General features: G+C 37.4%; 1 protein-coding gene across 1 annotated transcript in view; it reads right to left on the reverse strand.

Moving 5' to 3' along the window:
* The window catches only part of DGKH (diacylglycerol kinase eta), a 147,823-nt gene that overhangs the window by 31,067 nt on the left and 101,302 nt on the right, over positions 1-15,454 (reverse strand). Inside the window, exons 7-14 of the mRNA XM_026034502.1 lie at positions 13,884-13,990; positions 12,273-12,398; positions 10,846-10,948; positions 8,973-9,135; positions 6,470-6,578; positions 6,030-6,169; positions 4,257-4,344; positions 1,094-1,179 (exon numbers count right to left, since the gene is read on the reverse strand). Of these exons, the coding sequence (XP_025890287.1) occupies positions 1,094-1,179; positions 4,257-4,344; positions 6,030-6,169; positions 6,470-6,578; positions 8,973-9,135; positions 10,846-10,948; positions 12,273-12,398; positions 13,884-13,990 (922 nt within the window). The remainder of the gene's footprint in view (positions 1-1,093; positions 1,180-4,256; positions 4,345-6,029; positions 6,170-6,469; positions 6,579-8,972; positions 9,136-10,845; positions 10,949-12,272; positions 12,399-13,883; positions 13,991-15,454) is intronic.

The following is a 15,454-nucleotide window of genomic DNA, read 5'->3' on the forward strand; positions in this document are numbered from 1 at the left end:
AATGAAAACATTTTTCTCCTGTGCTTGTGTACTTTCCCATATCAAAATTATTAACTTCAAACGCAACCTCACATGAGTACCTACAGACTTTGATGGAGCACTTCTTGGCTGAAAGCCTATGCCCATGCAGCTCTCAGGATTACAGGAGCTACAGGCAGCGCTGAGGCATCTCTACACAAACTACAGTGGATGAAATGAATTTTCAGTGTGCACATCAGAGAAACATGTGCTTATTATTACCTCTTTGGCAAAGAAAATTCACTAATAAGGTGTGGGCAACTGGTTTGTASCATTCATCTGCTTTAAACTTATTTGACAGAAACTAAATAGTGAGATTTAGGAAGACACAGACGCCATCTACAATGTGGAGTTGAAGAACTCCATAGAGTTCAGCTCAGAGGTCAGCTTTCAGCATGTAGTATGTGTGCTTTAAAAATCATATTTTATTAATTGAATGGAAAAAGAGATGTAAAGACATTCACATATATTATTGATTCTATGATCTGTCATAAAAAAAAATCACAGAGAAAGTATAGGTAGAATATTTATGATTTTGGATGAGGTTCATGATTTCTAGAGTATCTATTCATCATTTTTAAGTGTTTCAGTTTGGAATAAAACCTGTTCTTAAAGACCACCCTTTTTTTTTATCAATACAGAGAGCTAGAGGAGAGCTATGCAGCCGAAATGCTACATTGCACTGGGGAAGTAGTTCATTCTCTTATTGACACAGTAGGAGCAAAACAGAACATAAAAATTGTGAGGTGAACTAGATCACATTTTCACATTAGTAACTGTACWTTTCATATTTAAACTGCATGCTGGATTTTGAGTGGTTTAAAATCACATTATATTAATAAAATGTGKTTTTTTTTTAATGTTTGGCATTAAGACATCCACTGCAGTTGCAGCACATGATATCTCTACAGAAAAAAAATCTACTCTATAAGGTACAAATGAGGCTATATTAAGCCAAGCCAGCTGGGCCAGTCATAAGAAATTCAAGCTTACAAAGAAGATTATTATGGTCTAAAACAGTGATATTACACAAGTGGTTTATCCTACACATCATATGCAATAACCATTAACTCACTTGGCAGACGATATGACAACTGAATGCTGATCAGAATTGAGGATTTTKGCAAGATGAGTAGCAACTGAATCCTCATAAGCAGATATCTGAAAGCACACAAAAAGCAAGACTTCAGTTTCCACATGCTTTTAGCACCAAATAGAGTGCTAAAACACCTTCACAAAACAGCAAGATTTCCACTGCAGGTCCAGCCCAAAGGCAAAGAGCTGGCAACCCAGCTTCTACCTGTATACTGTAATTTGTGCACTGTATTTTTAATACTCAAAATATCAGGGAATTTGAGAATTTGTAATTTATTCCTAGACATATCTATGTCTTTTATTCCCAAACAAAGCCAGTTTCTCTCAGACTCAGCTGTTTGACTAATAATCAAAGTCTGAGGATATGTTCCTGAATTTCCTCCCACATTATCAGATGATATCACTCTGCCTCCCCCAAATATTCCCACTGAAAAAGGCTGCTAAACTGATACAAWCATATCAAAACCAAACATGATGAGGAAACCATGTGGGGATTAGTCTTTACTGGACTTTGGAAGAATTAATGTGTGCATCTTCCTTCTTTTACTGCAGAGAAGAATTATAAATACTATGATACTCCGGAAAAGGTCTGGCATGGATCACAATCACATTTTCGAGCACAATATCCTGTCTCAGAACGGGCACAGATCCAGCTTCCATTTTTAAAAGAAAATTCTAGCCAAGCTCTAAATCTGAAGCTAAAAATAACTCTGCAATTGTGAAATTTTCTCAAAGCTTCTTTTAAGAATCTCTTAAAAACAAAACATTAAGTGTTTTGGTTCTTGATATAGAACAACTAGAAATGTCATTCTTTTGTGTACCTAAAAGCCATCCCTTATTGTATAACGATGACAGTAAATCAATTTTAATTTCAAGGAAAAAAATAAATTAACAGCTAGTTTATAAGCACAAACATTCTGTGTCTGAACTACAGTAAAATCATCTAAGACCAAACCAAATGTATCCTCAGTGTCCTGAAACTGGAAGAAAGAAAAGGAAAAAAAAAAAGAAATTAAAAAAAAAAAAAAGAACTGAAAAACTACTTTTTGAACTTTAATACATTATCTACAGTCAGGTTAATTTAATCTTTTCCATAACCTTGCATCTCAGTAAACTGTGCAAAAACCATTAAAGCAGAGTTAGAACAAGGTACTCAAAGCAGCTTTCTCTAACTCCGAATCATGGCATGTAACAACAGCCACACAGCAGAGGTTTTGTATGACCATTGCCTTTAGTTTTGTGGAGGAATAAACCTAATTTCAAAGGCAGAACTAACTAGAACAACGTGTGGCTTCGTTTTGTTTTGACTTTGTCGTTCTGACAAGAGGGAACACTTGAACACACCAGCAGCCAGGTACAATCAGAGGAGATTAAGTCTTCTTGGGCACTGTGGGCACCTGAAAGAGGTCTGTGCAAAACCACTACATCAGGCTTACAGTCAGGGAAGCCCTGGCCTTTCTGTAGGTCTGTATCACAGAATCACAAAATCACAGAATCACATCATGGTAGAGGTTGGAAGGCACCTCTGAAGATGTAGTCCAACCATGGTCACCTAAGAGCATGTTGTCCAGGACCATGTCCAGATGGCTATGAATATCTCCAAAGATTGGAGACTCCACAACCTCTCTGCACTACTCCAGTGCTCTGTAACCCTCATAGTAAAGATGTTTTTCCTTATGTTCAGATGGAACTTCTTGCATTTCAATTTGTGCCTACTGCCTCCTGTCCTATCACTGGGCACCACTGAGAAGAGTCTGACTATGTCCTCTTTCATCCTCCCTTCAGATACTTACACTTACACAACTTACACACGTTGCTAAGATCCTCATCATTCAGCCTCATCTTCTCTGGGCTGAAGAATCCCACCTATCTCAGCCTTTCCCTATAGGATGCTCCAGTCTGTTCACCATCTTAGTAGCCCTTTGGTGGACTCGTTCTAGTAGCTCCATGTCTCTCTTGTATTAGGGAGCCCAGCACTGGACACAGCACTCCAGATGTGGACTCACCATCCTCAAGTTGAGGGGGAAGACAACATCCTCAACCTGCAAGCAAAACTCATCCCAGGACTCTACTGGCCTTCCTTGCCAGAAGGGTGCCTTGCTGGTCACCTTGTTTTCTACCGGGTCATTCTGCTGCTCTCCAGCAGGTCATCCCTGAGCCTGTCCTGGTGCTGGGGGTTAATTCCTCCCTAAATGCAGGACCCTTCACTTGCCTTTGCTGAACTTCATGAGACTCCTCTCTGCCCATCTCTCCAGCCTGGCAAGGTCCCTCTGAATCCAGCCAATTGCCAAAGATTATARCCTCCATGCCAGCTAAAACATACTGAGTCATCAAATTATTTAAGAACCTGCTGAGTAACTGCTTCTCAAGTACTTTTAAGCTATCATTGATATGAAATTACATTTTCCGCAATAAAGTACCTTGTTATTTTGAATCAAATCTTTTATACTAATCAATTTGCCTTTTACTCTCCCTCAATATTGAATCATCAAAAGACCGTGTGAGCACAAGTCCACTTAACTACTCTTTCAGGCCACTTAAAATTCTGAGTTAACCCAAAGAACAAGACCATTGGGCAGTGACATCCTATCTAATCCAGGTCATTTTTACAAGTTCTTAACAACTTCTCACTTTCCTTCTTCTACTGAGAGAGCACAAAGCAGGCCTTCATACACGCAGAATCACAGAATGGTTGAGGTTGGAAGGGACCTCTGCAGACCATCTAGTCCAACATCCTTGCTCAGGCAGGGATACCTGGAGCCCTTCAACCCTCAGATTTCCCCCGTGGTCCATTTCCACCCTGAATGTCTTTGGTTATGCCATATTTTCATCTCAAAAAAAGCATTTTTAAATACTCATTCAAAATTCAAAATGAATAATAGGCATTTTGCTTTTTCAATATATACTTGCAGGAAAATATTTTTCTGTTTCGCTGAAGACTACTCACCTTCATTCATTTTTGGCAAATAATACAGAATTGGAAGTCCTAATTATTTGATATATATGGCACAAACAAAAGTTGACTAAATTCAACTGGCAAATAGGAGAACATCTGTTTTCTAACTTCCACACATGTGCTTTAATCATATTTTAAATAGTTATTGCAGCAGCTCAGAGTTAATTCTATGCAACAAAAGCTTCACCTGGCATTCCTCTGACTCTTCTTCTGCAGTGACTGGAAGAATAGAAGGCTTCACTGGTAATTTCAGTTCATATGACATTATACTCCACCTAAAAGAAATGTTACATAGCTTTTAGGGTTGCAGATCATTATAGCGTGATCCTTTCTCTTCCATATCAACAAAAGAATATTCATTGTCAAACTATAGAATATTTTGTTTAAAAAACAAAGGAAGAGTTAACTGAACAAACATGAAATACATACATTTAAATATATTAATTTGTTCTTTCTCATTTTTTTTTGTTAATTTGTTCTTCTCTCAATTTTTTGTTAGTGATTCAAGAAAAAATCCTAGAATGTTCAAGGCAGGTAACAAAAAGTTTTCCAGCAAAATATTCATGACAGAAATAAATCACACCATGCAAAACAACTGCAGAAGCAAAATGAAAATAGATGATTTAGAGGCAGGGAGCCCTGAGAACAAAACAAGCACTGAAGTATCCTCACTTGCATATATACCTCTTTTTCCCTGGAAAAGCACAATACTCCTGAGCTTAGATTGTATAAAACTGCTAATACCACCATCCTTCAAAGTCTGCTGAAAAGAACAAGTAATCACTGCACATGGCCTTGGGAGCAAATCTACAGAAATTAGAGTGAAGAATGACGCTGAGCTCTTTTCAGTACAACAAAAGATAAGCAGGATTCAATCTATGAATATTTCACAATGCCCAGGCCAGCAATTATATCTAAGGATTGGCACCAAGCTTTTTTTACACACTTTGTTGTAAAATGATCAAATAATCTGCAGAAGACTTTAAAGCTAAAAAAGAAGTTTCTTCACTATTTCACAAAAAGAAAACCACCCTAAAATAAAATCCTCTTTCATTTGATTCAGAGATGTTTAATTTCCATGTTAAGTATATGTGCTTGTAACTACAGAAAGAAGAGAAACGCTCACGGCAGAAAATATACATCAAGTAAGAAATATCATCACACACATACATTGTCCTTTCAAAAACCAGTGGAAGAGTTTCATTAGAATGACATGAACATCATTTTCTCTGACTTTTTTTTGTTTTTAAATCAAGATTCTTCCTTTTTCTGTGGATGAAAACACCTGTCTTGTAAATATCATTCAAAACAAGGAGTAGGATGACATTTGGTTTTGTCTAAGAAAATGCCTCAAAAATTGAGAAGCTAAACTGACCCTGGGTTTATTTTACATAAGGTCTGTTCAAATAGCAGTACTGGATCAAGCCAAAGATCCACCTAGACCAGCAAGTTATCCACASCAGCTGATGCCTAAAGAAAATATAAAAAGGGTAAAGCACTTGAAGAGGTTTCTTTCTACATCAAAGACATAAAGCTCAATTATTACCTAAATAAAAATAACTCTAATGGCCCACATAGTCCACAAGGAAGTTTTATCTGTCCAGCAGAACAAAATAGTCTTAAATTTACACCATTTCTTGATGCCTACAACTACTTTGTGATGGCCAGGTAGTTTCATTGGTCATGTAAAAAACTAGTGACTTTGCTCACCTTTGGTGAAGACTCGCTAGGTTCATCTGATTTCTCCCTCTGAGACTGCAGTTGAGACAAGACACTGAAGAGCTGTCCCTGGTTTACCATCTTGACTTCACAGATGGCTACAGTCTGTACCCTACACCATTTTAACCTCTTTTTAAAAACAAAACCATTCAATATTTCTGGGATAAATTTAGGCCATCAATAACCCAAATGTAAAATTTCAGTCTCAGGGTAAATCATGCACATACACATTTACATTTACCTGTCTAACATTTTTGTGCTGGCTCGCTCTAATTTTTCCAAGATCTGGGGAAGTTGTGTATCATCATCACAGGATCCTCCCCAGCCAAGGACACGAGCAAGATCATTCCCAGTACCAAGGGGCAACACTCCTAATTGACACTGAAAAACAGCATAAGAGCAAATCTATCACTGAAAATTAGAAAGAAAATGTACAAAGTATTACAAATTATGACTATTTAAAGCAAGAAATGTTGATTTTACAGCTGATGTCTAAAGGTCGTAGATCAAGTTGCGTAGTCCCAATAAAATCTGTCATGTTTACTGAATGAATGAAAATTTTCATTCAAGTAACTATTGAGTTTGGCCCTACTCCTACTAATACATATATGACAAAAAAAAAACAAAAAACAAAAAACAAAAAAAAAAAACAAGTCAAAGAAAGCCAGTAAACACACTTGCCTGTTTGTGCAAGCTGAGTTTATCAATCTCAGACAACACCCAACCAACACTTCCATCCCCGCCACATACAAGAATCCGGAAGTTGTCAAACTTCTGAAATAAGCGTAAACTGGAGAGAAAATAAGACCAGTTAGAGCCTATACTCTCCAGCAAACATTACATGAATATATGGTACACAATACCTTTCACATGATGGTTCTTTGATGACTCTGAAGTATGTGGATACAACGTCATAAAATTCCACATTTCTGATAAATAACATGCTGAGATTTTTTTTCCCCTGATATATCACATATTGTTTTCAGGATTTTATGATTATTGTTATTTAAAAAAAAWATACTTTTCTAAGCTATTCAGTCTSAACTGCTCCATGCTTCTTATTGAAGTCGGAAGCATAAGGCACCMCTGTGATCACTAGGACAGGGTTAAGACAAGACAACAAGATGTGCTCCACAGTGTGGGTGGCCAACCTGGCCTTTYGCAACTTGTGAAATGCACAGAGAGTTGGAGGCAATAATTACATATAAGGTGATTACAACAATACAAAACACAGAGTGCTCTATCTCATATGAGATCCTTAAGGAGTATCCTGTTCTCATTTCCAATGGCTCCTCCTTCTCTTCTCTAAGTATTAGCAGCTACAACACGCTATGGCAGCAGAGAAAGCAGGATGAGAGGTAAAACAAGTAGAGAGGTGAGACAAAGAGGAATGAGGAATGAAATGTGAAGAAACAGGCAAGATATAGAAAAAAAAACACATGGATGTAAACATTTAGAGAATGTTCTTAAAATTATAAGAATAGGAAAAAAATTATAAAATTGAATATATTTATTTTAATGCATGTTATTTTCCAGAATATGTATCATCTCAGAACTAATTCTAAAAGCACTGTATTAGTATCACAAACATTTAAGGCATTTCTATTTTTCTAAAGAAAATAATGGCACTTATATGACAGGCAGATACCTATTCAGAACAACAGAGGCAGGCATAGGAGGAAAAAATGTTGATTCCACATCAATTTCTGCTACTCTGAAAAAAAGGGGGAAGATCCCCTAGTAATACATTCCCTCATAAAATGTGACTGTGCTTTTCAGATCCAGAAAGAAGACATCAGCATTAGCTGATAGAATAATTACTACAAACCTCTCTTTGGAAAACATTGAGAAAAAAATAGATAAAAGCAACCAAGAAGATGTACAATTATTGCACAACAAAAACAGAGTGAACCTCCTGAATCACACTGCTGTTAGGACATCTCTACAAAGCAAAAGAACTTGCAAGCAGAAAGACACATTCTTCTTCTCTCAAAAACTCTCTCCTCTAAGAGGTCTCTTCCTTCCATGTATTTTATTGCCAGAACTGCATGTACAAAATGTTAGCTGGAAGGGACTTAGACTGAAGTAAGATTTAAACCAGAGCTATAATGAATATAAAAGCTACAAGTTAAGTAGCTAACATATCTATAATGCAGCACTAATTATAAAAGTCAACAGCTGTGCTCCATTATATTTGTATAATTTGTCCACTATTTGAACTTAGTTGTTCTGCATTTGTGTCACCTACATTTTTATCGTGCAAGCACCTTTCTACATCTTTAAGAATATAAAAATTCATATTTCTATTTGCTGCCACTGATATTTATAGGCCATTTAACAAAGGGCTATAGATTAGAGGAACAAAATCAACAGAAATAGAACAGAAAATTCCAAATAGAAAACTAAATACAAAAACAGGCATGAATTATTCTTTATGAATCCATAGGATGCTTGTGTAGAGGCTACTGCTATGCAGATTTCACCCCTCTCTCTCCAACAGGCAATGCCAGGAATTTGGAGAGTGCCTGATGGCTTTAATCATGGATTTGTTCCAGCTTCTGTGGGATGCTCGTCTTCATAGCCCTTTGCATATATCACCTAAAAAAGATTCCAGCTGCAAGTCTCCAATGACTKTGTACTAGTCAATGGCTGGTGGCAGAATCCTCAACTGACACTTGTGTTTGGAAATAAAAAAGTTATTTAGACTAACATATATTGAGACTAAAAGTTTTTTCTTTAGCTAGTCATTCATGACAAACTTACAGGAATCACTGCATCTGACATAGAAAAAAAAACATCCAGTCAACTGTGCATAAAGGCCCTGTTTAAGGAAGACATTTAAACACATTCAACCATTTTGAACCTTTCCAGGTAATATAATTCAAAGCTAGGTAAATAGCCACACACACACAAAAAAAAAAAGACTGAAAAAAAATCGACAGAAGAAATTGGACTGCTGAGATTTTTGTTTTTGAATTTTCAAGTGAATATTCTTAAAAAGAAGATATTATCTCACAATCACTTCACCCACCAGAGTTCATATTAAATTCCATTAGCTATTGCAGATTTTAGGTTGGAGGTCACATGCTAAATGGAATTATAAAAACAAGGGGACAACACAATACTAAATTTTGCACTAAATGTCCCTGTAGAAAGGATTGCTCAAGATTTCCAAAGTCATTACCCTAAGTGAGGTCCTCCATTCATTAAATCGAACACCTGAGCTGGATTTAACGACTGTTTGAATCGACGAAGAAACTTTACTCCCTGATTGTCTCCACTCTTTGAGTTAACAAAAACTAAAAGAGGGCTGGCACAGGATGGCGGGCATGTGGCTTTCCAGAAACCTGTGAACATAGTTAGAAAGAATGAAATAAATAAGGCTTTCTAATATGAACAACACAAAAAGAAATCATGAGAAAGAGGAGGAAGAGAATGAAGGACAAAAGGAGTACATCTTATCATGCATAATGTAAATGCTAAACTCAACAGTAGTCCTACCAAGCAAAAAACATCACTGCTCAATATTCACCATTTTTTTTTCTAGGCATTTCCAGCACCTAGATTTGGTAAAATCCTGAAGACAATAGCTTTATTGTTTTTTTTCACAGTGAAAAGATAACTTACTAGAATACTTCTCAACTCTCTCTTGACAGATTACCACATAATGCTATACATATCTCAGTTATAAGTGTCTGTGTTTTATCTGATTTTTTTTTTAATCTCGCTGGCTTGAACTAGATCATCCAAGTCTGTATGAGCTCTCTAAGAATACTCATAAATTTAAAGTTACTGGATTCAACTGTTCCCAGCTGAGACTCTGCATGAGAACTTTTATTTCAGACTGAAATTATACTATTAATTATAACGGAATCACTGATCAACAGACCTTCGGTTGTGATTAAAGATTAATTTAAAGCCAATGCAGGTCTCTCAGCTGATTACAGCAGGCTTTCAGTAAGGCCCTTAATAAGGCATGCTAAGGGACACCATCCTCACTGACATTTCTACTCTGTGAAAGATGTGGATTTTCAGCAAAAATAGACATCATGGGTGTAGGTTTTGACATTTCAGACAATATTAACTATGTCTTTTTTAAATGTCTAAAATAAATTACAAAGAAAGATCTTCTATTAAATTAAAAAGATAAAATTACAAATTAGCCAGAAATGCTAATAGAACTGCACATTATAATAATGCATAATTTAAAATAAGGTTTATTTATTTAACTGCTAAGAAATATAAATGCACATATGGAACAATCATCTTAGCATGAATAATAAATAGCATAAATAAATGACGCTCTGGTCTGAGACAATAAATAGGAAGCGAATATAGAAGAGTGAATATGAACAGTATAAACAACCAGTTCTAGTAATTTCACAGAGTTCAAGTCATTGCATTGTGTTAAAGTTGTTGGTCTACATTTGTCACCATCATAAACTAAAATTAAAGCAATCATATTTCATGACACCCCTTATTAATTCCATGACCTCATATACAGACTCCCACTGCTCCTACAGCTCTTCTCTGAGTCACCAACGAGCACTTCTGAGCTTTGAACATCTGCTAGGTTTTCTATCTATGTTGCAGATTCTGACATTGCTTATACTCAAATTTAGAGACAGTGTGGGAGTGATCTGTCTTTTCACTATTAAAGTAGCTAATGGACCCAAGTCATTGACTCTCCATAGGGCAAATTTATCCAGATTTTGRTAACTTATTCTGTGTGTGACTTATGTCAGGGAGGCATCCGGCTGCTTCATCCTGAGGACTCTGGTCAGTCAGTGGAAAAGTTTCCAATAGCCATTAATGAAAACAGAGAAGAACTTCAAGTGAGAGAGCTTTCAAAAATGTTCTTAAAATCACAACAGATAAATATTCTTCTAAAAGAGATACATGGAAAATTCTACCATTTCTAACTTGAACCAGTCTTCTAAGCTTGAAGACTACATCCACCTGTTCAGCAGAGAAATTTTAGCCCTGTTTCATTATATTCTAAACTTCACTAACCACAATTAGAGAGCTACCACTGAACATACCACAGTACTACGTACCATCAGAGTCTATACTGTTTAATGCTGTTGGAGGTATGATCGATACCTTACATTGGCCAAGTGGACATTTACGAGGATAGAGATCTTTACAGGCAGTGTGAACCTACAAAAGAAAAAGAAAATTATTTTCCTACTCTAAAATGTAAATTTTAGGGAAATGCATGACTGATACAGTATCTAGGTACCACAAATGAACTAATATGTTTAATATAACTGATATATTAAAGTGCAGAGGGAAGAGGTGTGGAACTGTACAAAAATTTAAGTGTTCAACCACCAAGGCTTCGTGTTCAACAAAACCTAAGTTTGGAGTACTTCATCTTCAGACACCCCCTACAACAGGTATGAACCATCCTTATGACCAAGTAAATCACTTAGCTCCATCCAATAGCAAGGCAGGACCAAATTCCCAGCAGCCATTCCAGGGAGAGTACACACGTGCAGTGTAATAGCTCTGAACCTGTCCAGTCCATGTGGATGTTCTGGAGAACACATGTGCACTAAAACTAGCACACCCACCAAACCAGAGAAACAGGCAGGACCTAAGCTCCATAAACCATGTGGTACATAGGCTTCTTCCATAGTTATTGGAAAAACAAGCTCATACAGCAACTGCTGGAGCTCAAACAAATTCTGAGGCACCTCTGGAGGAGCAAAACATTTTCCAGCGCCTGGACACAGAGCCTCAGACATCTATATGCATAATGTCACAGTGAAGTGTAGAGAGTTTCAGTTAGTAAAAAACTATACAAAATGCCCTGAGATRCTTTAAAAATCTGCAGAATTCCCACTTCTAAAGCCTTGCATAAGAAGTAATCAAATGACCAGCAGAGAGAAAATATTATTTTAAGGGAAACCACACCAGACTGTTAAGAGAATTTCAACCAGCGCAGTTTCACAGCCTACAGCAATATTTTTAAAGATGAATGCAAATCATTAGTAATGAAAATGTCATGTAGATAACGCATAAACAGATCTGCAGAGCAGGCTTCTGAACCGTATGGTATCTTGAAACACTAATTCCTTAAAGCTTTTTCCTCAAAAAAGGCTCCAATCTGGACCAAGTAGGCACTGAAGACCTGACAAAAAGCCTACAAAGTCAATACACAAAAGACAGTAATGCGTCCAACAAGTTTTGAACTAGGGTCTCCATCTCTCTCTCTCATGGCATTAGGAGACAGCCAGAGAAAATGCATCAGATATCAAGGTAAWAGAATAAAAGCCGCATCTGTGGGCACACCAAAAATTACCTGAAGCAAGTAGGGCAGTCATTAAGAAAYGATGAATGTTTGAGAAACAAGAGTTTGCACAAGCTGCCTGTTCCTTCTTCAATCCAAACAACAGTTATGAAACGACAAAGTAAAAATWATGTCAAACCATAACACTGGCCAAGTCCTAGACGTTTGGATGTGGTCCACTGCACCTACCATAGCTTTACACCAAAGGCACTTCCAATCTTGCAGGCGCAAAACGCTGCCGCAGGTCTTGTCGCAGACTGCGCATTTGGCACTGACTGGCAAATTGCCCTCTAGCCACTGGTGAGGCATGGCTATCTGTGGAAAAGGAGTTCACAAGTCAAACACCTTGAAAGAGAGACTGCAGGTGGTTATCTCACAGCAGCAGRTGGATTTCACGGAATTACATACTGGTTGAGGTTGGAAGGGAYCCCTAGAGATCATCTAGTCCAACTCCCTGCTCCAGCAGGGACACCCAGAGCACGGGGCACAGGGCGGYATCCAGGCGGGTTGGGAAGATCTCCAAAGAAGGAGACTCCACAGCCTCCCTGGGCAGCCTGTGCCAGGGCTCTGTCACCCTCACAGGGAAGAAGTTCCTCCTCACACGGAGACRGAACCGCCTGCATTTCAACTTACACCCATCACCCCTTGTCCTATCACTGGTCACCACTGAGAAGAACTTGGCCCCTTCCTCCCTACATTCACCCTTCAGGTATTAATCAGATCCTCTCTCAACCTTCTCTTCTCGAGAAGAGAATTTAAATTACTTCCCGTAGTCCTTCCCTTTTAGCAAAACCTCTTGTCCTCGTTAAGGATTTTGGACACTGATTTTCCCAAGGCAACTGCTATTAACGTGGCCTGTTGTGCTGATTCATGTGCTAGGTAGAAATAGGGCCACTGCAGAGGCAATATATATCTTGTTCAAGTTATCTTGATACAGGGGTAGTAACTAACCAGAAAAGTCAGTAAATCTAGAGTCTCTGTAACACAGACATACATCTTACAAATAGAACCTATTTATTTAATGTTGCATATGTGTTACAAGCCAAAAAAAAGCAATATAATTCACTCCTCTCAGTCATCATGAATGTCAAACCACAGCTCTATAAAGCAGTCTCTAAACTCAGCACAAAATTTAATATACTTTTTAAAATTTAATACACTTTTTGTCTTAGTAGTAAGATATGCAACTCTGGGTAATGATGCAATTACCTTTATATTTGTGCAATTTAGGACTAAGCATCTAAAGAAAGATTTTGTGCCAGTGACATGTGCATGGTTGTGTTCATAAAAATAATCCGTCTATCAGAATAAACCTCTGAAAAGCTTTATTTCTTCTTCTAATTTTAAAATTCTTGTTTTCATCAGTTAAAAACCTTCCATAGGTCAGCGAATTCCAAATAGGTCTCCCAGGGAGTAACCACCAGTAGGAAGGACACAAAATAGATTGCCAAAATAGCCTAACGAGTATAAAATACCACCTTTCCTCAGCACCAGCAGGAACTTTTCTGAGCAATTTTCCAGCCTCAGAATTTCTCTGCATGTGGTTTTTAAAATTTTGTAATGGAGCTACACTCCTGTGCCCACAGATATCAAACTGCTCCCATAAGAGAGGAATATGACTTCTGTTCAAGAGGAATCTAACTTCTGCATCATGTTAAGCTTTGAAAAGTGGTCAGGAATACAGTCACTTATCATTAATTTTAATGGAGCTAATGACAACATTTCTACATTAAGCCATTTTTTCCCCCTACTAGGAAGAAACACCGGTTGGAAAGTACTATAAATATGAATAATACTTACACCATCTTCATCTTCAATGATATCTTTTCCAATTGAGGCTAATGTAGTCCACTTGCAGTTATTTGTTGCTCTGACAGCACATCGTTTATGTGCTTTAAACTTACACACTGTAAGACACATAAATACACAGTATGTTATTTGTTATATTTCTATGACATGTTTTTTAAGAATCCAATGCAGCTATTTCATGAAACAATCAAGTACATATTCATTTTGTGTTGCACACATGGCACAAACCAACAAGAAGAAAACAATTCATAATTCCAGCTTTAACCCCTTAAACTGGGCTTAGAGATATCAGAAGATATATGCAGACTTAATAGTTTTTCATCTACAATTGAAAGATTTCAATAYGGCAAACATTCAAGACTGGATTATCTCCGTCACCTTACAGCTGACTTAAGAGTACAGCCCAAGGGGCTCTGAGAGAAGAATGATTAGAAAATTTAGCAGCTGGGGAAAACCCTGTTTTGCTTGCTTTGCTGTGGACCAAATTCACACTTTTCCCCATTTTTCAGGTGTGTAAACAATTTAACAATTAAACAAATGTTGTTGTTAATCTCAACAACAAATTAAGTTGATTTGTGTTCAACTTTATTACTAGGACTAGTTAATGATACCATCTTATACCAGAAAGATTGCTGCATACAACCAATACAACCATGGGCATTTACACTACTGCAACTATATGAGATCACTCTATTTAAAGTGCATTTTATAAATTATTTTGGCACAGAGCATTAAAGGTTTAYGAGAACTAGCCTGCTGACCAAAAGCAGAAACCTTTTCTCAAACAAATATTTGATAGGGAGCAATCAAACGCTTTGGCCCATCACTTGTTCACCATTAAAAACATTAGGCCATGGTACAAAAGGTCTTGTGAATCATAAATTTTTCATTTTAATTCCACTGATCCATTGCCAGGTCTTTTTTAAAAAGTGCATAAAGACTAAGCAAGTAGTATCTGAGTCCCAAATTGATCAGTTGTCCCTGCACTGGGAAAGGTGTGAAAGCAGATGCTTAGCTCAAGCAGAAGCAAAGAGAAAACTGCCCCACAGAAATTGCCCTGGTCATTTCAAAAAGCTGCATTCGCAGATCCCAATGAGCAAATATCCCATATTCCTTTATCCTTTATGAGGATAGCYTCATATTTTCCTGTTTTTCCAGATTTTAGAAACTGGGTAACATACGGGCATAGGAAAGGAAGGGAACTTTCCCATCCTATCAGGCTACTATTGAATTAGACCTCAGGGTTTTGGATTGAATCTCTGCTGTCCCGATAAGGCAAGGCTGTCCCGATAAGTCACCAGTTCAAAGCAGGGATGTGTAGAGCTTAGGCCATGCACATCGTTGACAGCATCCTGACAAGCCAGAGACACTATTTCCTCTGCACGTATGGTATAACCTACCCCATCTCAGTATAGACTTTCTGCAGGTGGCCCCCTGCAACCCAACTGTCATCAGACAATAATTTATGTGATTTCAAGCCTTAAGCATTGTCGGAAAGAAGGATGGTAAGAAACGCATGGGATTTTAAAGCTTTTATAATACGGTCTCTCAAAGTCACAAAA

This window comes from Nothoprocta perdicaria, unplaced genomic scaffold (genome assembly GCF_003342845.1).
Source record: "Nothoprocta perdicaria isolate Ctin4 unplaced genomic scaffold, notPer1 scaffold_145, whole genome shotgun sequence".
In the NCBI taxonomy this organism is placed as follows: domain Eukaryota; kingdom Metazoa; phylum Chordata; class Aves; order Tinamiformes; family Tinamidae; genus Nothoprocta; species Nothoprocta perdicaria.